Below are 23,933 nucleotides of genomic sequence, written 5' to 3' on the forward strand. Positions count from 1 at the left end.
CGGTACGACGATCTGACGTCGTTTATCCGCGTCTCTCCGCACGTTTTCGGATTCCGCCTACGATTCCCCCGCAAGAAAAAAAAAAAAATTATAAAAAAAAAACAACAACCACCGAACTATGCTCGATTCTCTCTCTCATTAACCGTTGCGTGTCTTATGCAGACCTCACCGACCGTATTTATTTGCTTTTTTCGATTAAACTGAGGTGTCCTCGATTAAAATTCTTTGCTCTCTTTTTTCTTACCAGGTAGTGGGCGAGTTCCATCGATGGATGTGGAATATAAATGAGAAACCAAATTCACAGATGAGCTTCAAAATTGACGTCTCCGTCAGACTGCACCCGTTGGACGATCAGTCCTCGAGTCCTTGAGTTTTTCTTTTCATCCTTTCCCAGTTGCCTCTCGGATGACTCTGGGAACCTCCCGCCTCAGGTGGAAACCTGCGCTACCTCGCGTGTCTATACGTACCTCCCCATTATCCGGGAATTAAGTTACGATCCTGTGCTCGAGGCTTATCGCATATACCACGAATGGATCCAGAGGTCAGAGTCCCAACAGGAGTTTCATTCAGGGGATGTTAGTCGCCCCCGGCAAAAAGGACTTCATTTTACCCATAACTTAACCCACTTGTATTTCCCCTCTTACCACCGACCACGAACCACTTCTATGCTGTAAAAAAAGGAATTTACACGTTCGAAGGACGATTTATCGCTCACCAAAATCTTGAATCCCCCGCATCGCGTCCTCCGATCTCTTCCCCTCTCCTGCCGATTCATCCTTCTCGTTGGCTTCATTTTTCGGTATCCGTTTCCCTTGACCCGTACGCAGTTCCTGATCACCGCGGCTAGTTTCTCCAGGGGGTGCGATCGGGGATGCACGTGATAAACGTATGCGTATGCGTGTACGCGACGCGATACTCACGGCACGTTGTCGGGGGTGATTTGGGGGTTCGTTGCACGTTGGACGAAGGCTTTCGAGCGGTCGGGGCGACGGGGTCGAGGGTAGGGGTGGCAAACGCGACCGCAACCGGGTGATATCATATCGTATCAAAGTGGCGCGATGCGGTTGGCACCCCTGCCAAACGATAACTACCCTCGTCTGTGGATCACGACGGTCGGTGTGTTGCAATCGTTTCCCTAGGCCTATTCCAGGGCCTCGAACCTCCTGAAAATTTAGCCGGAGCGAGCCAACCCATCTTCACCCCTTCGCGCGAACCGGGGGGGGGTAGGAGGAGAGAAATCAGCCAACCGCGAGAGTTCGGTGTGTACCGGAGCTACCGACGGAACCAGCGGATACGGGAGTCGGGAATATAGTTGGCGGGAGGTCGAGGTGGCGTAACGCGTTATACGGAGGCGTGTAACGTGCAACGTACACGTAGATATTTAACGTATAACGCCCTACCATTACCCCATTACCCAAACGAGCCTCGTAAGGCCTACTTAGCGGAGACGCCTAGCGAAAATTTTGGAAATAAACGGTACATACCTATGTCACGGTACGTAACGGAGAGAACGGGAGAGTCACGGAGGATGGAACGTCGCCAAAAATATTATTCCAAAACTACCCCCCCTGAAGCGGTTCCGTGTCGCCTTTCCATCGCATCCCTGCACATCGCCCAACGGTACACGATGTCCTCGACTGTAACGTCGCCGTTGTCCTACCCTTTCTTATTCTTCTTCTTCTTCTCCTTCTTCTTCTTCTTCTTCATCGTCGTCGTTGTCTCCGTTCGAACCGGTAGGGTAGTTTCGGGTTGATAGTAGGGCGACAAACGTTCCGAAGGGACGCAAAAAGCTTTACCACTTTCTCTCCCTACCCCGCAGCCCCTTTTTCCCTCATATTCTCTGCACAATCCTCTTTTCTGATGGTACCTACCCGCGTCTATACCGCTACTGCAATTTCCCTCTCTCGTAAACGGATATATGTAAAGTTTTTCCCACCCCTCAGCCCACCGACGTATATACACGTATAACGTTATATAATATGCTCCAGATGGGATAAAAGTGGGTGTATACGTACCTAGGTGAAAATGTGAGCCTCTCGGATCCTCGTACACTCGGCTCTTTCTTTTTTCATCCCTTCGCTCTCCTCGTCCGTTGAAATAGGGAGATTTCTTCAATTCGTATTCGGGTTTTTGTTTTTCTCCTCCAGAAAATCGGCACATTTGATCGAACTGTAATGATTAATAATGCGACGAATGAATGAATATTTCCGTGAATTTATTCACGAATGTTTTACGTATGGGCACGAGACGCGTGTGAAAAATTCCGAACGGTGTACGAGGCTTATCCTTTAATTGCTGGTAATAAAACGTTTTTCATATCTTCTCCCTGCACAAAAGAGGATAAGAGTTATGTGCTTGATTTTGCTTCGTTTTACGGTGTGCCCAGCGGTTGGTCAGTATCTTCAACTAGCCTCGGGCCAGAAACAATATCTATACGATTCGCGCCCTTTTCGACCCCGCGTGTTACTACAAAACTACGGGGGAATTGAACCACCCTCGACGAGTTCTATGAAGATACGAGGGAAAGGCTCGCTGGAACAACTACGTCGAAAATTCGTATGGATATTTTACGATACTTGAACATTTTTTAATCAGTGTTGATACAGATTAATGGGCACAGTGGATTAGTGAAAGATCAAAAATTGAATGTTTTCAACCCGGTAATTAAAAAATCACCCCTTGGATTGTTCTCGATCTTGGGACCAAAAATAAAGTAGTTGCAAAATTGATCGTATTACACTTCTCTTACGTATTTTGGCCCCAGGAATCCGAATCTAAAATGAAGATGAATCTATCTTGCAGTTTTTACCAAGTATTGGAGGATATCTCTGCGTCGAAATATTCGAACTGTCCAATTCACCAGCGAACCCGAGTTATACTGGAGTCAGCGTAGCCAGCAGCGTAGCGCTTTGTTGTGAGACGTCACCTTGGGGGCTGTGCAGAGGTGACGCTTCAAAACAAGGCGCCTCGTTCGTGGCTACCTGACTCCAGCTAAGTTCGGGCTCGCTGGTGAATTGAGAAATTCGAATATTTCGACCCATGCATGGATTGCAAAGAATCAAAGTGGGTCTACGACTAAAACCAATCAGTATTTCTCAATTTTTCTGCTCCCAACAGCGAATAATTGATGATTACTTGATCGATTGCATGAGTAGATGATTGTGGCTTTCAGATTTTGATTTCAGAGCTGATTATACGTGAAATTACTCTTGAAAAACCGAAAAAAAATCAATTTTTGAGCAAACAAAAAAATCGATTTTTTGGCCAAAAGTAAAGTAGTTTCAAAATTAAATGTAATACACTTTTCTGACGTATTTTGACCTCAGGAATCCGAATCTGAAAGAAAAATTGACCTATCTCGAAAATTGACCAAGTTATCGCTGATTTTCAGCTTTTTGGGGTCAAAAATAAAAAATTCATTTTTTAGTCTATATTAATGTAATTTGAGCTCAGGAATCCGAATCCGGAAGAAAAATTGATCTTTCTCAAAAAATGACCGAGTTATCGCCGAATTATCGCATTTTTTGGCATAAATTTGAGGATATCTCGAAGGGAAAAAATCGTAGCTCAATTTGGACAACGGATTCGTGTTCCTGAGGTCAAAATACGTAAGAAAAGTGCCATACGGTCAATTAAAAAAAATAAAAATTTTTGGTCAAAATTTGAAAAAATCGTAAGGGGTACCCCTTGGAAAAATCTCAAATTTTGGGTAAAAATTTTTATTTTTTTAAATTGATCGTATGGCACTTTTCTTATGTATTTTGAACTTAGGAACACGAATCCGTCGTCCAAATTGAGCTACGATTTTTTCCCTTCGAGATATCCTCAAATTTATGCTAAAAAATGCCTAAAAATGGTGATAACTCGATAAATTTTATAAATAGATTAATTTTTCTTCCGGATTCAGATTCCTGAGCTCAAATTACATTAATATAGACAAAAAAATTGATTTTTTTTTTTCGACCCCAAAAAGCTGAAAATTGGCGATAACTTGAGTAATTTTATAGATAGATTAATTTTTCTTCCAGATTTGGATTCCTGAGGTCAAAATACGTCAGAAAAGTGTAATAGGATCAATTTTTTCAAGACTTCATTCTTAGCTAAAAAATCGTCATATACCAAATGGATTTCATGGGCTCATTTCATGTTTTTTGAGTCCATCAATCCGAATCTGCAAGCTATATGGCTAGGTAATATCGTTAATTGTGAAGTAAATGTCCCAGCGCGTGAATAAAGTAATGGTTGAAAAATTTGGCGCTCTTGCCCTTCGAATTTCGACTGAACAATCACTTGCAGAATAGGATTTATGATCGTAGTTTCGTTTTTAATAAGCTGGAACGGATCGTTTCTAAAATCTCATGCTCTAGCTGAGGGCCCTGCATCGCGAACTTTATGTATCTCGTTAGTAAGGTGGTTTCACGCTGACCAACTTTTATTAGATCTCCACATTCTGGTGGTTATTATACGACGTTTACCGGTAACTTGTATCAACCGTTCGCCTATCCCTAGAATTTCTTTCCCACTGACTGAGAATTCGCTATCTCATCCATTCGATCGTAACGATCATCGTTATCATCAACAATAAACCTCATCGCGAATCGTTACTCCATGTTCAGTAAATTTCTATTCATGAAAAAAATAAAATGCCAAATCGCTACGATTAAAAAGAATCAGTACCAGTTAACAATTTTTTTTTTTTCCACTGCAATCTATCGACCCTACGTTTTGATTAAAAACTTATTAATTTATTTTATTCATTCATTTCGTATTGTTTCCTTTGAACTTCAGCAACAATAATAGAGCAACCGTTCAAATTATACTCGCGTTGTTAATTCAACTGTTGAGAAGAAGTGTAACACATTTCTCGGAAGAAAGCCATATCCTTGAAGTGAAACCCTCGAAGGTAAAACGCGGAGTCTCGAGTTCCAAGAGTGTTGAGAGATGTGGAAGGGAGAGCGAGAGCGAGAGCGAGGGAGGGAAAGAAAGGGGGATGCAGGAGAAGGGGTGGAGCGAAGAGAACAAGAAAAGAAATAAAATAATAAAGAAACTGGGGGGGAGGGTGGGGGGGGGGACCGAAGGGTGGAATGTAATTAATATCGTTATTTTTACAAGGGTACGCGGAACCAAATTATAGAAAGAAACACTCGCGTACAATTAAACGTTTCAACGGCTGGTTGTTGTTTCAACCCTTTCGGTTAACGCTATTAGAATTTGTGTATATACGTTGCGTAAGTACGAGCCGTATTCTACCAACGTAGAATAACACTACACAGAGGCATTTATAATACAAATATAGCTGGTGAAAGAGACGAACCGTGTAGATATCATAATATGCATATGGATAGAAGGTATGTGGCACATACGTGTTCGCCGCTTGTATTACCGTCTACCTACCACCTAGTTCTACATTTACTGTGGCGAACGTGACCCTTGGGTAATTCATTCGAATCTGAAACTACGCTGGGCGGTAGGGTGGGTGTGTGTATATAGAGGAGAAATCGCGAGAGTTGAGGTATGACGGATGAGGCATGGGGCGGAAGAGGAGCGAGAGAGCCGGAGACACGAAGAGACAGAGAGAGAGAGAGAGAGAGAGAGAGAGAGAGAGAGCGGAAAAGGACGAAGGGGGTGTAAAATTATTGGCACATGGTCTGCAGTTGACTCGATGTTAATTACTCTCCGTTTCCCTGGACCCCCTCGTTCGTATACCTCTTCATTCGAGGCTCTCGTAATTACGACGTTATGACAGCAGCCGCGGCCTCGTAATAAGGTCGTTTAAACACATGACTTACAAGACATACCCCCTCCCTTCCCTCCGTTCCGAACACCGAAACCGTAAATTCGCCGGTATTTTTCTTCTTTCGTTTCGAAATTTCTACCAATTTTTTTCTCGGTTTCTCAAAATGTTTTTTTTTCCCGAGACGCGGAAGAACGAGATGAAAACAAATTACACGTCTTCATTCGTCCGCGTTTCTATCGGTGTCGCAAGTTTGTGAGAATCGACGACGAAAAAGTACGACGCATTTTTCAGCATTGTAAAAAATTATCCGGTGACGTGGGTCAAGTAATTGTTTTATAAATATTTAAATTTCACTCACCGTTATTCCATCGACGATTTTCCGATCCGAACACTGCCTCGTAATAACGACGAGAGATAAATTGATTTCAAGCTTCTACGCACTTACCGCTCAGCCATCCGTACCGCACCGAGTCGTATTACCGAATGAGGAGCCGAGGCAGGTAATGCCGATCGGACGGACCTTCTCCGAATCAATTAATCTCGTCATCGTGATCGATAAATATTATCGTATGTCTGAATGTCCGGCGAAATTTGAAAATCATCGACCACGAAGACTCCTCGCCTGCAATCAATCGTCGCAACGTGTGATTGCGACGAAAATTTTTCAATCAAATGACAAATGATAATATAGGGACGAGAAAAAAAAGAAGCGGCGTAACGACCGACCGACACATTCGAACATCTCCCCGGAAACGTAGCGGCAGTCAAAGAGGGAAAATTCGACCGCCCCTTTATATTTCCACAGTCGATGTTTCGCCTTTTCTTCGGGACTTTTTCCTCACCTCCGCCTTCTTCTCACGCGTTCAGTTTCTCCGTTGTATTCGGAGTTCGCCCGAAACTGCACGCACTAAACCTTAACGGCTTTTGTTTTATCTTCATCCCCTATCTCCGGCATCCCTTGCCGTGCACCACCGGTGGGGTGCCTAAAACCACCGACTCGTCGCTACGTTCGATGCCGAATCGCATGACGAAAGGTGGAGCCCATTTTCACGGGGTTTCCTAGCACCTTCACTTTTTCACTTTTACAATTTTTACCTTACCCCAATTCCCACCCCTCTATACACGCAGTTTCGTTATTATTATCGTTGTTCTTTTTATTTCTATATTTTTATCTTTATTTTTACCTACGTTTCTGCAACCATGGCTCCAACTTTCTTTACGTCGGTTTATTTTCCTTCTTTTTTTTTTTTTCTCTTTCCCGCTCCTACCCCGAAACTCTGCAATTTCTCATTCGCAAAACAGCAGATCTCGTCACCCCGTGTACAGGTCTCGAACCCTCGGCTTTTGCGAGGCCGTATTACGAGGTGATTAATTTTACGCCCCTGTCTCCCACCCATTTCACCTCCATATCCACCAAAAAACCATTTCGATTTTCAGGTTTTACATTTAAATCGATATCACTCACTCCCCCTGTATCCCGTTGTTCCTCCGCCAGCTTTTCCCCAACTCCTACGGGCTATGCGGATGAAAACGAAATTAGAGTCGCATTCTTCACAACGTTCGCATGGATTTTAAACGGAGGGTTGAAATAAGTAAAATTTCTCCATCTCGTGTAAAGGCGAGCGTACGAGTTGACACGAAGACCTTAGCTCTTTCTGACTTTTCTTTTTACTCTTTTATTTTTTTTTACTGATGTTTAGTTACTTCCACCGGGCATAAAGTGGTGGGTATCTCGTATCGTATAACCGAGCCTCGTACCCGACAACTCTATTTGTGGTAATAAAAGTTTCACAACGTTCTAATGGAAGCTTCACGTACAAGCAGAAAAACACTACGAAACACAAGGAGGGAACGTGCATTAGGACCCACGGGGTGGGAATAAAAAATCCTGGGATAGGAGAGGTGAGGAACTGCACGCCGAAGAATCCGCAATTCAACCGGTAGCATTTTTCGGCTCAAAAAACCGACCGGCTGCGGCAATTTTATCGATAAAATTGAAAAGCCTTTCATCCCCTCGAACGGAATTCGAAATCAATCGACGAAAAATTTTCATCGAAAAATCTCCACCCCGCGAATAGAAAGTGGCGAAAGTCTCTAGGAATGACAGTGGTGAGATTTACGTAGAAAAACTTGGCAAATTTCTTGGCTCGTTTTTCCTTCTTGACTTCTCGCAGCGGCGTTTAAGACAGATTTAGTTGTTTCGCGATAAAATTAATCTCCTCTTTCTCGTGGCAGGTGGTAGTGGATATAAACAACTTCTAACCGTCCACTTTAAATATCGTCCTAATCCTTATATCCTTCGGGCAGCGGCGGCATACGGTCCCGACTATAAGCGCAGTCCAAGAAACGTACACCCTGGCAAATAACGTATCCGAAATGCCCTTTTTCAACCCCCCCGCCCCCCTCCCCCGCACATAGCCGACGACGACCGGCTTCCATAGTATACAGGATTAAACCTCTCGCGGAAAAACTAATTAGGACTAAATTAGTAAACACTGAAGGCATACAAATACAGATATACCTTGCACGGGTATCCTTTTACCCCCGCTTGCTATACGCGACGCCAAGAGTTTTACGGGCAAAAACTCTATCGCGTACGATCGCCGAAACTCACCCCCCTCCGCCCCGCTGAAACTGAGCTCTGAAAACCACCCCCCCGTTAGTCGGTGTACCTGAAGACTATCTTAATAGTTCTACTGCTCCATAAATTAACCCTCAAATGGTGCCGCGCTGCGGGAGGGAACTGCATATTCTTAACGATCCCTTACCTCTCGACCCACCTATTTTCTCTGCACACACGAGCCACCCGCGCAATTCTCTATTTCTCCCCATCAGACGGTCGGACTTACTTACCCGGTGTACAGATTAGACTTAAGTCTTTTACGACAAACTACGTGTCTCGCGGAGTAGTTTTCTTATCTGGCTCCGAGCTTGAAATTGGGATGAGAAGACCGAGAGATTAGTCGTGCGGTAAGGTATGCGCGCGGATTTCTGTTTTCACTTTTCCAAAATATTTAACTTTCCTCCTGTCCTACGCGCGATGGACGGATCGTTTTTACCCCCCTCCCACCACCGCGAATTCAAGTTGGACAGTCGGTTGATGAGAAGGAAAAAAGTTCGAGGGGGTTTTTTTTTGGTAAAAAATATCACCTCGAAATCGGTTATAACTGACGTACATATATTTTCATCCCACCTGCGCGCCTTTTATTCATCTTCGGTTCTCGCGTTGAGAAGCGAGAAAAAAGGAGGAAAAAAATTTCGGTAGCGTAAAAGTGGGGAAGAGACGAGTGAATGATAGGAAACCGTTCGTCAGAGGAAAGCTAATTATCTTAAAATACGCCGGTACGTTTTGAGGAGCAAAGTTGTGGGAGAGGGGTGGGAATCAAGGGGGGGGGGATAAGTTATGGCACTCGGGCAGCGTCAGGTGAAAATTTCCCGCCCTTGTTTCGAGGTAATAATAACCCACCCCGGGTCCGTGTGCTTTTTTTCGTTTCGTCGTCGGCGAATCGCCGAGGTTCGACGCCGCCCCCGAAGACGCGATGTGACGGCAAAAAGAAACCGGAGTAAAAAATGGGGGGATGCGAAAAATACCCGCGTTACAAAATTACGAGCTGAGCTCTACGTGGTGTTTTCAGCTTCGGCGTAAAATTAGTCATTACTGGGGCATTTCCGGTGAGCTTTTGCTGCCGCCGCCGCCGCCCCTCCCTCCCTCCCTTCTTTCTTACTCTCTCGGTCCTTTATACTTTGCAAATCCGAATGCAGTTAACGGGAGAGCGGGTAACAAGGGGCCTAAAGTGATTAAGGACACCATGAGGGTCCGCTACAGAGCGTATAATGACGAAACTCTCGACAGAGGAGATAATTAAAAAAAAATAATGGGTAACCCGATGCCACCCTCGATTTTTTTTTTGTCCCGCTTTTTCGAATCAGGTAAATCCTTGACGTGGACGTCGAACGATCTCTGTTCCACGCGACGCGCGTCCGAAGACCTGGTTTTCGACGAAGGAGAAGAAAGAAAGAAAAAAAAAAGGAAAAATAAAATCAGGCCGGACGAGAAGGGTAAACGACGATGAATAAGATATCGACAAAAGTTCGTGGAATATTTATCGAGTGTGCCCGACAAAATTGGTAGGAGAAAGAAAAAAAAAATACCACTCATTTATTCACTCGACAAATATTCCACGCCGCGTACGTTGAGAGTGTTAAAAATTGACAGATGGTTACCTTAGTTGGCAATATATTACATTTTTTATTACATCAACGTTGGCATATGTTCCTCTGTTTTACAGTATCAAAGCACCTCGCACGTACGTCGTCTTCCTTATCCTCCCGTTCATCTAACGATATACATACACTATGTTACAATAATATTACAACCCCTCGAGATATTAGTCTACGAAGTTTAGTCGTTAAAATTCGTATCGTCGCCTGGAAATATTTTTGCAAATTTCAACAAACCCTCAAATCAATCTGTCATTCGGATGCGGCGACGCGTCCCCGATGGGAAATTCGCTATCGTTGAGGTCGGGTGTGCCGCTTTTGCTCGTCGGACTCGTGGCACCGTGTTTATTTTTTCGCTGCGGTGGCGTAGGGACGTCGACGTTATCCGACGTCTTGTGAAGACGACTCGGTTTCTCCGGCGGTTCGTCGTCGAATGGATTCACGCCGCGGGTCGCGGTTCGCGGCAGCGATTCACCGATCTCGTAATCGTCGTCTTCGAAGGGGTTTTTCCCCACGCTTTTCACGATTTCAACACCGAAAGATTCGGATTTATTCGAGCCAGGAGTTCCGCTGGAACTGTCCAAAATCTGCCCCAAGCTGATCTTCGCGTTCTCTTTTCTACGACGAACGAAGACGTTCCCGTTGTTTCCCGGCGCTATTAATTCTTCGGGAGATTTTTGCAGAATTTTCGGCTCGATCGGCTTATCCTCGGGGGTGGAAAATATCGCGGACTCCGAATGCGTGAGATTCGAATCCTTGGAATCATCGACGTGATCGTCGACGGATCGTTGTTCCTCCTGATCGTCCCTTTCCAGCATGTCGGACAGCGCGGCTTCGAGTTCGGTCAAACTCGGAGTCATGGAACTGACGTTACTTCCGGCGTCGTCGAAGTCCCTCTGAATTTTCAAACTCGTCGGTCTCGCTCCGGCTAAATTTTCCGTACCGAAAATTTCCGCGCGTATTTTGGGTTCCGGACTGGGCGGCGGTGTCTTCGACTCCCTCGATCCCTTCGCGGTATCCGCACCGTTTTTGGAATTCAGGCTGTTTCTTTCGCTGGAGGAATCGTCCCCGGCCATGTCCGGTGGAATGGATTCGTCCGATATCGTTCTCGTCAGTCGAGCGCTCTGGGAATTAATTCCAACACCAAGAGTTAACTCTTTGGATTCGTAGCCGTCGAACGGCTCGCTTTCGTTGGACAGAGAACGCGTCAGGCTTTTCGGAGTTCGCGACTCGTTGGAATCTGAAAAATAAATTATCTCGAGTAAAGAAGAGCGTCCACGTAACGGCGAAAATTATCTTACTCGTGATGGGGGCTCCGCCGAAGTCTTCGTCAGCCCCGAAAAAAGTGTCGATGTTCAGGGGCGCCGTGGACGTGGAGTTGAAGGGGTAGCTTCGATCGTCGTATTCGGCTTCCGCTTTCTTTTCCAACGGCGGTTTGGAAGGTCTGTGACCGGGAGTGTTCGCGTACTCCTCCTCGACTTTGGGAACGTCGAAGAATCTCACGGACCTGATAAAAATCATCGTGAACTCAAAAAATTACGGGGGGGCGGGGGATATTTTTGGGAAAACTGACGACCCGTTCACCGCGTACCTTTCCTGACCGGAGAACCAGTCCTCGAGCGGATGGCTGGGTTTTTCCGACGCGAGTTTGACGGGCATAGAAATTTTCCTTTTGGCCTCAGCTTTCAGGGCGGATTTCAGTGAATTCGGTGACTTCGGTGCCTCGAAGGAGGCGTTCCTAGGAATGGATAAGTTCAACGGTTTTTTCTCATCCTTCGCTGCCGCGTCGGCATCTTTTTTTCCAGCTTCATTCTCGCCCGCGGACAGGTCCGCGTTTTTCCCCGGGGAAACTACCACCTCCGTCCTCGACTCGCCCTTCCTGGTCGTCACCACGTCACTTTCACCTATCTTGAATATCGGCGCCGAATTTGCTTCCTGCGTACGATAAAAAGTTTCGAGTAATTAAATTAGATTGAACAAATTCGCGGGCGGACAAAAAGATCGTTCACCTTTCTCTCCCTTAATCGAGAATTCGGTTCCAAGGGAGACCGACCGTCGCTTGGTTCGCAATCAACTACCCCCAGGTCCCAATCGTCCAGTCCGCCCCAATGGTCGTCCTCGTCCGAACTCGCGTTCTCCTCAACTTGCGACTTGATTTTATCCAGAATCTCGTGCGACTGCAAACTTCCGAAACTCCGACACCTCGTCATGTACTTTTCCAAACGATCGGTCACTCCCTGGGGAACGGAAGGGTCGCAAATAAATACGTATGTATTTTTTTTTTAATCTCAACCAGTTGAAATTCAAATGAGAAAAATTATTTCACCTGAGGAAGGGAGGAAAAAAGCTCCTCGGCGATGGGCAGGGAATTGGTACTGACGTGCCTGGCGCGGTCCGGTTTTTTAGGGGTGACTAGTTCGGAGTCCGCTTCGTCCGCTGCCCTTTGTACCTCTTTTTTAACCACTTCGAGTTCGTCGTAATTCGGCAGACTCACGGTGCTGTAATTCTTGGGCCTGTGGTATACGATATTGAGAAGATCGTCCTCTTCCATTACCGTCCTGTTCACCGACTCCCCGAGGTCCTTGCGTGGGGCGGGTTGCGACTCGGAATTTACCTTCGACGGCCCGTTCGGAGTTGAGGAACTCAGAATCTCCCGGCTCTTGGAAAACTTCTCGTAATCCTCGTCCTTCTTATCGGTCGTCCCGCTCTCGCTTTCGTCCCCGTTCTTGTTGCTCTTCTGATTAAAACACTTCTCGGGTTCTTCACTCTCCGTGACGTCAATAGTAGGCAGAATCCTTCCATTTGCGACGTTTACCTGATTTTTAATTACGCTCATAATTTATTCACGAATTATACTCAACGATATTAATTACCTTGTTCCCGTTATTTTCTCCCTCCTCGTTACCCTCGCCGTCATTTTTCCCCCCCTCTTTTTCGTCGCTATCCTCCTTTTTGTCAGCGTCATTTTCAACGGCCGGAGTTTTACCCTCGGAATTTCTATCCCCCGATTTGTTTTCTTTACTTCTCGGCGACTTTACCGAAGAGTAAAGCGGCTCAATTTTCTTCGACGATTTCGCCGGGGTTCCGTTACCGTGGGTCTCGATAATCTCGTAGGGTTTCGGGGGCAGCGGACGTCCCCGATTCTTTCGGCGTCGTCTCGGAGGCGGTATCGGCGTGATATTATTCTTCAAATTCAGAGCCGAGGTCAACCGTCCGTTGTCTGCGGAAAATGAGATAACTCAATATTCGAGGCGAGCGTTTCGTCGTAGCCGCAAAAAAAAAAAAAACATGGATATTGTCTTCACCTGAGGAAGGAAACGTCGTCGAGGAATAGACGTTCGTGTCAGCGGTGCGATTCGATATTGCAGAACTCGGTACGCTCGGAACTTCCAAGTTGACGTCGACCCATTCGCTGGGATGAAAAGGCCTGTCGATGGAATCGACGCTCTGACCGCGAGCGAGAACTTCCCTCGGCGGTGAACCGGCGTAACCGATTTCCGAACTGAAAAATGCATCGCAACGCGTTGAACAGTGGTGGAATTTTTCCCGTTTCAAAATTCGCGAAAAAAGACAACTCGGAATTCAAAAAAATGAGACAATCGGTAGAAGCTACGCGTGGGAACGCTGGAATTTTTTTTTTTTGCGGAAGCGGTACACCGAAGCCCACGCAAGTCCGGCCAAACTTGGGTCCCCACGGGAGATTCGATCGTTTCCTCGCGACTGTCGTCGATTTCGAAGGATTTTTTTTTTTTCCATCGCGATCCGTACGGCGCAGCTCGGATTGACTCACTTCGTTCAAGTTGAATATACCGAAGGGTACCCACCTATGGTTAGAGGTGAGATCGACGCCGTCGCTACCATTTAAGGCCGAGTCAAGATCGCGCGGTGGAGAAAATAGTAGAGGGAGTAAGAGAAATACTCGCGACGGAGTACGGAAAGCGAAAAAGAGAGAGATATATCGAGTTGTCCTACACGGAATCCGATGCCGTGATACTTTCTGATATTCCCTACCCACGTAATCGCGGAATACCCGATGCACACGAATCGTTATATTCTCCAACGATTCCACGACGTAAGTGACCAAGAGGACGAAGGAGAACGGAACGCGAAGCTTTCGAGCCTCGGAGATTCCGATAGCGACGGGAGGAAATATTACAATTCGGAGTCATACGGAAGTGTAATAACGTTGTCGCCGTTGCGGTTTCGTTCGGCGACCGCAATAAGAAATTCGAATCCATTAAACGCGAGCGGTGCGACAGCTCTCGTCTCCGAGCGCGAAGGTGTAGCGATGAGCGTCTCGAGGAGGAATTCGAAGAATCCCTAATTGCAGGTGCATGAAAATATGAGCGTCCCAACGGTGTATATGTACGTGGGAAATTTATGCAGAATTTGAAAATCTACCGAGGTCAAAGGTTGCCTGGTAATTGGCGAAAATCACTCACCTCGTTACTCGTTGTGTAGCGCCACCCAAAACTGAACCATCCTGTTTCAGAGTCGGGTATATCTGGGGAACAAAAAAAAAAGAAGGAAATTTAAGATAATTAAATTTGTAACCAGATGAGAGACGAGGCACATAAAGTGCAGCGACGTTGTAACGACATGCAAATAGAGCGTTATGGTCGCTGTAAAAAAGAAAAAAAAAAGAAAAAAAAAATAGCAGAAAAGTCGTTTTACCGGTCGCGGGGAGTAATATAACGTTGCGCGGTAATGACGGAGTTAAAGTTTAGAGCGTAGGCTCGATCGTTTTCCATTGTCCGTTACAGAGAGTTGTCGAGTAAAACCGACGACGAATGCTAGTTCAGAATTAACGCGTAACTGAGGTTGCACCGATCGTGAAACGCATCGGAACGGGAGCTGCCGGTCTAATCGCTTCTTTAAAAAAAAGAAAAAGGAAGTGCGAGGAGATGCGAGCGGCGAGCTTACGGCTCATCCCATTCGACGGGTAACGGTCAGTTCGCGGATTGAAGGAGTGACCGTGACGCGTTTCCTGAATCTATTCATCAACATTAGAGCTCACACGGAACATCAAAGCGTCAATTGCAATCTGCAGAGGTTTGCCGTTTCTTCAATCCACTGTATGAGGCGGTAGCTGTTGGCTCTCGGCGTAAATAAACGACGCGCAAATCACGCGTGGAATGTAAAAATTTTTTCACAAATGCATCGGAAGATGGATGGATGAGAGAATACCACCGCGTAGCGAACCGTCCTCGTCATCGCCCCTCTGTCTCGTACACATTCTTATCTACCTGCAGCTCACGGGAATACTTTATAGCTTAGTCGGCATTACGTCATCCCGTATGGTAATCGTCGTCAAAGAAATAATAAAAGAAAGAAAAAGAAAAAAAAAGGAGGATGGAGAATCTATAAATCATTCCGCGTAGAGGAAAAAAATAAATAGCAGAAAATCTTTTCGGGGTTTTTTCGTTTGACGAGTTATTATTTCGCAAATGTAATTATTTTTTTCTTTTTTGTCAGAGGTATGCAAAACGAATTTTCGTATCGCTAACAACTCTGGCTACCGAGGGAAACCGAACGCTAACTCGTTACGTGACAATGATATGCATGTGGGCACACCAAGCCCGTTGCACGATACGGTAGTTACGTAATTACGCCTCTTATTCATTGTAATTTTTTGTCATTCCGGCTCATCCTCGTTCCCAACGGGATGCGATGGTGTGCGGAGAGAACGAGAAAGAGAGAGAGAGAAAGAGAGAGAGAGAGAGAGAGGAAAATAGAAATAAAATAGAAATAAACGAGATTAGAAATCGCTTAATTGGTAGAATTCAACTGTACGATTATTGCGCAAATTTGCATGATGAAAAGAATTCGTTAAAAACGGATTCTCGCAATCCGCCGATTTTTCTTCAGATAGAGCTAAAAATATCGACGTTGAAATATCACGATGACGCGATACGAAGGTCAGTTTCTTTTCGGTTGAATGATCAACGCGGCGCACTATTTATCCCGACGCGAATAATACAATCACCGGGTAACCCGATCGAACGAACGAATGACTCGCTCGAAAGATCGGTACGGCGAATTCGAAAAATGCTTTTCAAAAAAATTTACGAAACGAGAACACGTTCGTTAAAAGTTCACGCGGCAGAATATCGGCGAGAACCGCAATTGGTTTACGTCACCGTCGCGCATCTCGAGTTTCGCATCAGTCGCGCGTCCTTCCAACGGCGCACCGAGTGAAACGTTTTATATTTTTGCGGAAACTTTTTTAACGCAATACTCGTACACGTGTCAAGGTAGGTGAAAAATTTGTATGCAGCTAAGGTGATCTCCGGTTCAGGGATTTTCCGTATTCGAAACATTCTCCCGGCCAAGTTGCACCGACGTCCGGCGCGGCCGTATCGCGGGGGGGCCCCTCTTCGCTCCGGAGGATTTCTCGCGCCGCGGGAGTTCTTCGGCGATATATATATATATATGTATGTATGTATAAGTGGCGGGGAAAAAGTAAAATAAGATAACCGAAACCCCGGGGGGGTCAGTTTTCAGAGTTCCCCTCAACTTCGGAGACACAGAAATTATACTTTGCCGGTTACGTAGGTATACGGCCGAGCGATAAGGAGGTCATACGTTGCAATGCAGCTGCTGCTGCTGCTGAACACGCGAACCAAATCTAGCCGAGCCTCGTCGGCGTTCACGTGTCTTCTAGGACAGACCGTTTCGAAGCTTGTAGAAAGCGGCGTGTTTCCGGCGACGCTTTTACACACGTCGCGAACGTCCCCGCGTTCGGTGTATGAATGAAAAGAAAAAAAAAAAAAAATCCAGCAATTACAAAAGAAACTCCAGTTGGAAATCTGTTTTATTTCAATATAATTACAACGAATTAAAACGAATGAATTTGGGGCAGGTAAAACCGTTTAGCAAAAGTACGTTCGCGTGCGCACGAGTTGTTTGTAGGATAAATTACGGGGAAACGGCGACTCGAGTGCTCCGTAATCCGTTGATGCATCTGTAGCCCGGCCCAAATCCATTTGGGTACGTGTCGAATATCCGCGGGCACGTTCGTCGAAGGATATGAAAAAAAAAAAAATAATAATTTCATACGGCGTTCGAATTGAACGGGTCGAACTTCGGCGACGATCGGTTCTCTAACGGGACATTTGCGTCGCGGTGTTTGAAAAACGAAGGGGGAAAAAAAAAAAGGTCGTAGCAAAAATTACGGGATAGCTAACGACGGGCCGTAAAATTTTGCCATTTGATTTTGGAAATACCTCGAATAACTCGAAAAATTTTTTCGTTCACCGACAGGTGCTACGGTCATTTGGCGGTTTATAATAGTTCTGAGATCGGGATCAGACTCTTGGCTTTCGAACGAGCTTCGTGGAAACAGCAATTAGCAAAAGTCATTAGTCAGGGGTTAATGGATTTCCGAGACAGTAGATTCGCCGAAAGTATAACGGAGTCGAGAGTCGTGCCGTACGGGGTAGTTCCCTAAGTATTCCGCCCGTGCCGATCTTCGACCGCGTCGAGGTCCCTTTTGTAGAAAATTTCCAAGGTCGCGTGTATCTCGAAAAAATGTAAAACCCACATGATTCGGTACGCAACACACCTGTTACCTACACGTGCGCGAACGGGATAAAAAAATCAAATCCCTACCAATCGGAGAATTAACCGAATCGGTAAACGGGATAAGATTGTAACTCTACTCGGTAGTTACGGTATACCCGTACACGACAAGTGCAAAGCCATACGTTGCCAAAAAAAAAACCTGTGCTCGTTCCGGTCTTTGCCAACCACCTTATCTCGCTTGATATTTATATTTTATATCACGGCACACGCGTGGCGTCGGGCTATAGGCGTGTTACCTCGTATTTTTATTACACGGATTGTATGTACAGTACGAAGGTATGTAGTCCGCACGAATTTATGTATATAATGCAGGGGAAACGTTCTACGACAACGATAATCACTCGTTGTTATCGGCGTGCGTCGGTATTTCGGTTAACCCGGAGGCTTTTTTTTTCTGCCCCGCTTTTCAACTTTTCAGATATTTCTTTTACTTTCTACCCTATTTCTCGCTGCGGCGATAAATCGACGAGCGGGGTTTGCCGCCAAATTTTCGTTCGCCGTTTCATTCAACTATGAGTAACAACACGGGCGTTATTACGTTCATCTCCTCGCGTCGCGCGTTACGTAAAATCATCGTTTCGAACATCTCGTCGCGTTCGTTCGCGCGATTCGCTCGCGATTGTTTGAACGAAAACCGTTCTTCTTGTTCGGAAATCTTTTTGCGAACGGTTCTCACTCCGACGTACAACGAGTCACGAGGATCGCTCGGTTCTTTTAAACATCTTGCGCAACACGTGCGCGGCAATGGGAGAACCTTGAACGGTTCGCGAGGTGCTGAGTGATTTCTCATTTGCTTCCCATTTAGCGTTTTAGAATCGTGAAACGCTCTTATCGTGTCTCCGCTAAACGGCACGCGGTAACAGCCGCTTGAACTTAAACAGCACAAAGCTGCACCTCCGACGCGATGATCCTCCAATCTCTAATTTTCAAGTCAATAAATAATGTTATCGCTTGTCATTTACCGCCGATATCTAATGTGTACGAGTTCCGTATACTCTCATTAAAAATGAAAAAAAAATTGAAAAAAAGAAAAAAAAAAAAAATCGCCTGCAGTCGTTACACAATCGCTGACACCTCTGCTCCGTTTGAACCATAAAGAGGAACGCCGAAGGCGCGGCCCGTAGGCGTACCGATCCCGAAAAACTATTTTCGAATATCGTCCAGCGAACTCTTCGATCCACGAATTCGGTAGAGGGAAAAAAATATTTCAACAAAGGCGTCTCGATTTGATAAAAAAAAAGTAATTGAAAGGAAAAAAAAAAAAAAAACTTAGCGAATCACGAGCAATAATAAGTGTGAAATGACCTTCTGTCCGGTATCTAGGTCTTGCGAACTTAGCGTCTCGTTTGAGATTTCTCTACGGAAATCGTGGCAGTCGGTTGCAGATGAAAGTTATCGCGTTGTAACGAGTCGCAAAAGCCCGATGCATTTATACGAGCATATTGAGCGCGCCGTGTACAGCTGAAGAATTTAATCACAACAGCGTACCTCATGCTCGAAAGAGACCGCGCGCTGATCGAACTCACCTGATGAGCACATCTGACGAAGACTCTGTCCAACGGTGACTTGGAGTCTTGGGCCTTTGTGGTCCTCTCCTTGCACCACGCCTGGCCCATTTTTTTTTTTTTCACAGCTTCTCGATCCTTCGGCGTTTCCGAAATCTCGGTGATCGTGAAACCGTTCAGGAATCCCGAATATCGAGGAATCAGTGGCCCAGAAGCACTTGGGGAACCGCGAAGACGCGGCCCATCTCAGCGACGACCTGCCTCAACCGGCTGCGGAAATAGCGTGGATATGGAATGGGAATCGCTGCACTTTGCCGATCGAACTTTGCGTCTAAAAAAATTCGACGTTCGTTACTTTTCTGTCGCGGTTCCGTTCGCGGGAAGGGAACCGAATGAAGATTTTCGCTCGAAGAATAAGCGAAAACTGACACCGGGAAGTTTGAAAATTGGAAATTGAATTCGGGTCCGTTTAATCGTTGTTCGTAGGAATTTAAGGACACGTAGCCCGAGAGGCCGTCAATTAAGTAGTTTTTTGACGGTATTCGCCGTAAGGCAACGCGCGGGGAATCTCACTTTGATTTATCTGCCTCCGAATGAAGCGAGCCACAGCGCCCGGAATGCGAGAGAAAATTCCCTCCCCATCCCCATCGTCCCGTACCGTCCCATCCCATCCCCGCGGCTTATACTCGCCCCTTCCAATCCCTATCTCTTTCTCTTTCCCTCGGTCCTCTTTATCTCGTTTTCCTCTCTCTCTCTATCTCTGTCTATCCTCACTTTGTTTGCAGTGCGACTCTCGCGATGCCCCAAAGGTCACGAGGAGGAGGTCCTGCCCCGCGTCGATGCTGCAAAGTTCCGGTCGAAAGAGGATGCGGATTCGCTCGACCAAACGTAGCTCCCGCGCAGTCACTAAAATGCACAAAGACACGACTTAGGATTCCATACCGCCCGTCGCAACACCGTTCGCCGATTCGATAAAAAATGCGGTTCGATCGAACGCGCGTTAGATTACGACTACTACGCTGAGCCGACTGGGTCAAGACGCACCGATCACCGAGCACCTGGTCTTAATTGCAACAAGTCGAGCCGTTACTCCTCTGTAGCGAGTTTCGCTCGTCGCTCCGCTCCGTACCTAGTCCGCGGTGTTACTGAATCTTCTGTTGTGCTCAAGTTCCTCGTGAAAGAATTGTTGTATTTTTTTTTTTTCTTTATTATTTTATTCAACAGCGGCAGCAACAACCGTACGGGCGACACGCTCGCAATCGCCGAGGAGGAGTGGCACTAGCCCGGGCGCAGGCGCAGGTTGAACCCGACGATGATGATGCTGTTGCTGCTGCCGCCGGTCGTATGGACCGGTCGCGGCAGATCGAACGCCGGGACTATCCCGGACCCGATCGAAAAACGAGACTCTCGTTGGTACCGCCGAGCGATCGCCTCCGGCTAGTCCCTGGGTCCCCCCTTATAGTTTAACGATCTCCCAACGATTCGCTGAGGTCTTCCGACACTCGCGCTGGACCAGCGACGATTTTCTACCGAGCGATGTCGAACGTTCGGATCATTTCTGCGGCCGGTTCTCTAGTTCGTCGATTTTTCGTTCGTCGCTCTCTGACGCAGGTGGACGTCGATTTTGTCATCCGCGAAGGTTTCGGGTCAACGTACGAGTGACTGCGAGATGTGGCGGTACCTAAAGTGACCGGAGCAGGCCACTTCGGAGGCACACCTGACCCCGATTCTCGCGCGGCGTGTACGTTCCATTCCGTTTGACGCACACGGGAGGAGATGGAGTCGCGTGCATGCACGTGATGTGCTGGACGTGTGTTACCTACCTACATACCTTCGAATGCGATACGTAGGTAGGTGGCTTGGAGAGATACCGATGCGGTAGACTGAAGCGTATCAACAACGTACATACGCATTCCCCGGAGATCGAAGACTCCCTCTACCTGCTCCACCTTCTTTATCTTTCCTCGGCTCTTTTATCGGCATCGTGGAAACACGATGTGACACGCGTATCCCTGTAACCGTAACAAATTCTTTGTTAATATCGCGTTGCCGTCGAGCTTTTCGTTGGAGTATAATCAATCGAATTTGTTAGCCACGTAATGGTCCCGCACGCAGAGGTATTATTACAGGTTTATAAGCCATGGATTAGCTTTCCGACGGTATCGTCGTTATTGGTATCGGCGAGGAAATTTCTTCCTGAGGGAAAACGTCGGTTTTTTTTTTTTTTTGGAAAATTAAACGAATCGAAATAAACCGAGTGGCGAAGCGGCGTCTGTTACCATTGTTATTCGTTGGTAATTACCCGCAGCTCCGAAATATTCGTATTCACGACGCGTCATGTGTCGGCATCAAAATCACCTGAAACTAATTGGGCAACTAATTGGTGTTAATTGGTCGGGGTATTACGAAGGTGACGCACTTTGGCCCCGCCGTCTGGTCTACCCTTAGATTTACCGTTGCGGGGTGGTGAAAGGCCCAACCTGCACTACCGGGGTACATATATAAGACGTTGAAACCGATCGTCCCAGAATTAGTTCGACTCGAAACCAAGGTCCCTTTCGGAAGTGATCGTGAAACCCGGACAAAATTGAAACGATCGAACGCCAGCGATGGCTAAATTCTTGCTCTTGAACATTTTTCTCTTGTCTCTCGCCACCTGCGGCCTGACCATCAACATCAGGGACATTTTTGGTTTCGGTTATCCGCGTTTCGCGAAACCCGAGGAACGCCAATCCGTCGAAATCATACGATGGCGTCAACCCGTGTGCATAACCGCAGCTCCGGGGGTCCTACCTTGCCTCGTAGGTTTCGCGGACCATCAACGACCCGTGCAAACCGAAGAGGAGAATGTCGGCTACGAACCGGAACAGATCATCGATTTGATCGACATCAAATCGCAGTCGCCGGTCAAGGAAGATCTGAAAACTTTCTGGTCGAAGCACGACAGCGATCTGGACGACCTCAGCTTGGAATCAATCGAAATCGATCCGCCTCACCTGACGAAGAGATCGGCACCGAAACTCTATTCGCCGAAAGTGGTGAGATACGTGAAACTGGAAGACATGGGTGAATCAACCCTCGAGAATCCGGCTTCGCAAAGCGCGAGAGGTGGAAGGTATCTGAGAGTGGCTCCGCAGATGGGGAGGGCCACCTACAGAGATCCTAATTATGACGTGAAGATCGTCGACTCCCCAGTAATGGCGAATCTCGTTGCTCATACCTGTCTTCCCGATATCGGTATTCCCCTCTGCTCCGAACTGGGTGGCTCTACAACGATACCGATCGCCCCGATTCCCCTACCTTCGAAACCTGTGCTGCCTCTCCCGTTGCCCCCGAACCCTCTTCCTTCTATCCCCGCGCCTTCGAAACCCCTCATTCCTCTTCCTGGATTTCCCTCCCTTTCCTCCCTGCCTTCTATCCTGCCGCTTCCTTCTCTTCCCAATGTCTCGAGCCAGGTGACGCTCAACATTAGCAATTCAATCGGTAACTTGACTCCGCTGCAGTTGCCGGGTCAGGCTGTGATCCAGAGTATCGGCGATTACCTGAACAAACCGACGGTAGTGCAGAGTAACGGAGAACCGGAAATAAAGCCGGTGATAGTCGTGCAGCCGACCTCGTCGCCCGGAATTTTGGCCGGTATCAACGCATTTCTGGCACCGAACGGGAACAATTGGTTCAATCCGCTTGCCGGGAATCCACTCATCGGTTTGGTGAATCTGTCGGCGCTGCCGGTTTTCTCGCCACTTCCGGGGATACCCTCGTTGCAGGAAATTTTGCAGAGACCGGAAAACGAAATTTCCAGGCCTCCGGGTCTCCTGGGTATCTTGGGAATTCCGAACAACCAGAGTCCGCCCCCCAGCGCGGGGCCGCCGACCGAGAAACCGGGAATTTTTGGCGGTATCTTCTCGTCGCCCAGCCGACCCACGGCCCTCGAAGATGCCACGAACCCCACGCGACCGACCCTCCTAGGCGGCATAGGGAACATCTTCAATCAACCCACTAACCGACCTCTCGTGATCGAGAGACCTGACGAGAATCCCATAGTCGTTGAACGACCCGTTTACGTTGTCGAACAACCGGTGACTCAGGGACTCCTCGACATTTTCCAGAAACCAAATCGACCGATAATATTGAACACCACGAAGGAACCGGAGGTATGACAATCGCGACAGAACAACTAGTTCTTCTTTACCTTTTCATTTTCGGGGGATTAATTGTTCATTTTTTCAAACGCAGGTCATCAAGGATCCGACTTACGTTCTTCAGAGACCCACGGAAAATCCGTTGACCGGCCTCCTCGGAAATTGGAACATCTTCAACAGGCCCACTACTCAATCTCCACCCCCCGTCGTGATAATAGACAAGGAACCAAATCCTGGTCGTCCAACCGTCGTTATCAATACACCACCGCAGAATTACAGTCCTGCGATAATGCCAACAAACCCTCAACTACCAGCTTTTCCGGTAAAACCGGGTCTCGTGTCCTCGAGTTCTTCGAGCGTATCCTCGGCCAGTTCCACATCAAGCGTAAACGGTATATCGAATTCTTTCGCCGCGTCATCCGCAAGTTCCGTCGTAAATCCTCTAGGACCGTCCTCCTCTTCGTCGTTGGCGGTTTCTTTGGCTTCCTCCGCCGCCAAAAAGGGAGAGGATTCCGCAAAGACAGTGGACGCTGTACCGCAAACGAATTTGGATTCGGAAAATAGCGGTTTGCGGGAAGGTGGCGAATCGAAAGCCCCGATTCGCGACGTCCCGGAAGTAGCGAAAGTTCAAGGATCGAAGGAAAAGATTTTGCCGGAGGGACAAGCGGCGGAGGGCGATAAATTCAAGGACATCGATGCGGTCCCGATCGACGAACAAGTGCACAACGAGGCTTGAACTCGCTG

At 47.0% G+C, this 23,933-nt stretch overlaps 2 protein-coding genes and 1 long non-coding RNA gene across 6 annotated transcripts in view; 1 reads left to right on the forward strand and 2 right to left on the reverse strand.

Annotated features, from left to right (window-relative positions):
- Positions 1–6,208, reverse strand: part of LOC125502158 — a 28,129-nt gene extending 21,921 nt beyond the window's left edge. The window contains exons 1-2 of the long non-coding RNA XR_007280005.1: positions 6,096–6,208; positions 245–2,169 (exon numbers count right to left, since the gene is read on the reverse strand). This is a non-coding gene — a long non-coding RNA (uncharacterized LOC125502158). The remainder of the gene's footprint in view (positions 1–244; positions 2,170–6,095) is intronic.
- Positions 6,209–9,966: 3,758 nt separating this feature from the next.
- Positions 9,967–20,393, reverse strand: LOC105688183. 4 transcript variants are annotated; one of them, XM_012404290.4, is made up of 11 exons: positions 20,092–20,393; positions 19,822–19,953; positions 19,069–19,378; positions 14,401–14,462; positions 13,264–13,460; positions 12,832–13,178; positions 12,285–12,773; positions 11,968–12,195; positions 11,550–11,893; positions 11,260–11,465; positions 9,967–11,198 (listed from the first exon to the last, which is right to left on the reverse strand). In XM_012404290.4, the coding sequence occupies exons 3-11, from the start codon at positions 19,156–19,158 to the stop codon at positions 10,198–10,200; spliced, it is 2,964 nt and encodes a 987-aa protein (XP_012259713.2). In that variant the 5' UTR covers positions 19,159–19,378; positions 19,822–19,953; positions 20,092–20,393; the 3' UTR covers positions 9,967–10,197. The 4 variants fall into 4 exon arrangements, with proteins under 4 accessions (XP_012259713.2, XP_012259714.2, XP_048515622.1 ...); XM_012404291.4 differs by having other exon boundaries at positions 20,057–20,393; XM_048659665.1 differs by having other exon boundaries at positions 19,822–20,393.
- Positions 20,394–20,641: 248 nt separating this feature from the next.
- On the forward strand, positions 20,642–23,925 carry LOC125502057 (ras-associated and pleckstrin homology domains-containing protein 1-like). The gene is made up of 2 exons (XM_048659591.1): positions 20,642–23,201; positions 23,284–23,925. Exons 1-2 carry the CDS (start codon positions 21,657–21,659, stop codon positions 23,923–23,925), a joined length of 2,187 nt encoding a protein of 728 aa, XP_048515548.1. The 5' UTR covers positions 20,642–21,656.
- Positions 23,926–23,933: the final 8 nt, after the last annotated feature.

The sequence above is a fragment of the Athalia rosae genome, chromosome 8 (genome assembly GCF_917208135.1).
Source record: "Athalia rosae chromosome 8, iyAthRosa1.1, whole genome shotgun sequence".
NCBI lineage: Eukaryota > Metazoa > Arthropoda > Insecta > Hymenoptera > Athaliidae > Athalia > Athalia rosae.

Bases quoted from the DNA above. Each gene is read 5' to 3' on its own strand.
- LOC105688183 (XM_012404290.4), bottom strand. From the start codon at position 19,158: ATGGGCCAGGCGTGGTGCAAGGAGAGGACCACAAAGGCCCAAGACTCC. The intron at 14,463-19,068 runs GTGAGTTCGATC...TTTGTTCCCCAG, and splicing joins TCGTCAGATGTGCTCATCAG to ATATACCCGACTCTGAAACA. The intron at 13,461-14,400 runs GTGAGTGATTTT...TGCATTTTTCAG, and splicing joins GCTACACAACGAGTAACGAG to TTCGGAAATCGGTTACGCCG.
- LOC125502057 (XM_048659591.1), top strand. From the start codon at position 21,657: ATGGCTAAATTCTTGCTCTTGAACATTTTTCTCTTGTCTCTCGCCACC. The intron at 23,202-23,283 runs GTATGACAATCG...TTTCAAACGCAG, and splicing joins ACACCACGAAGGAACCGGAG to GTCATCAAGGATCCGACTTA.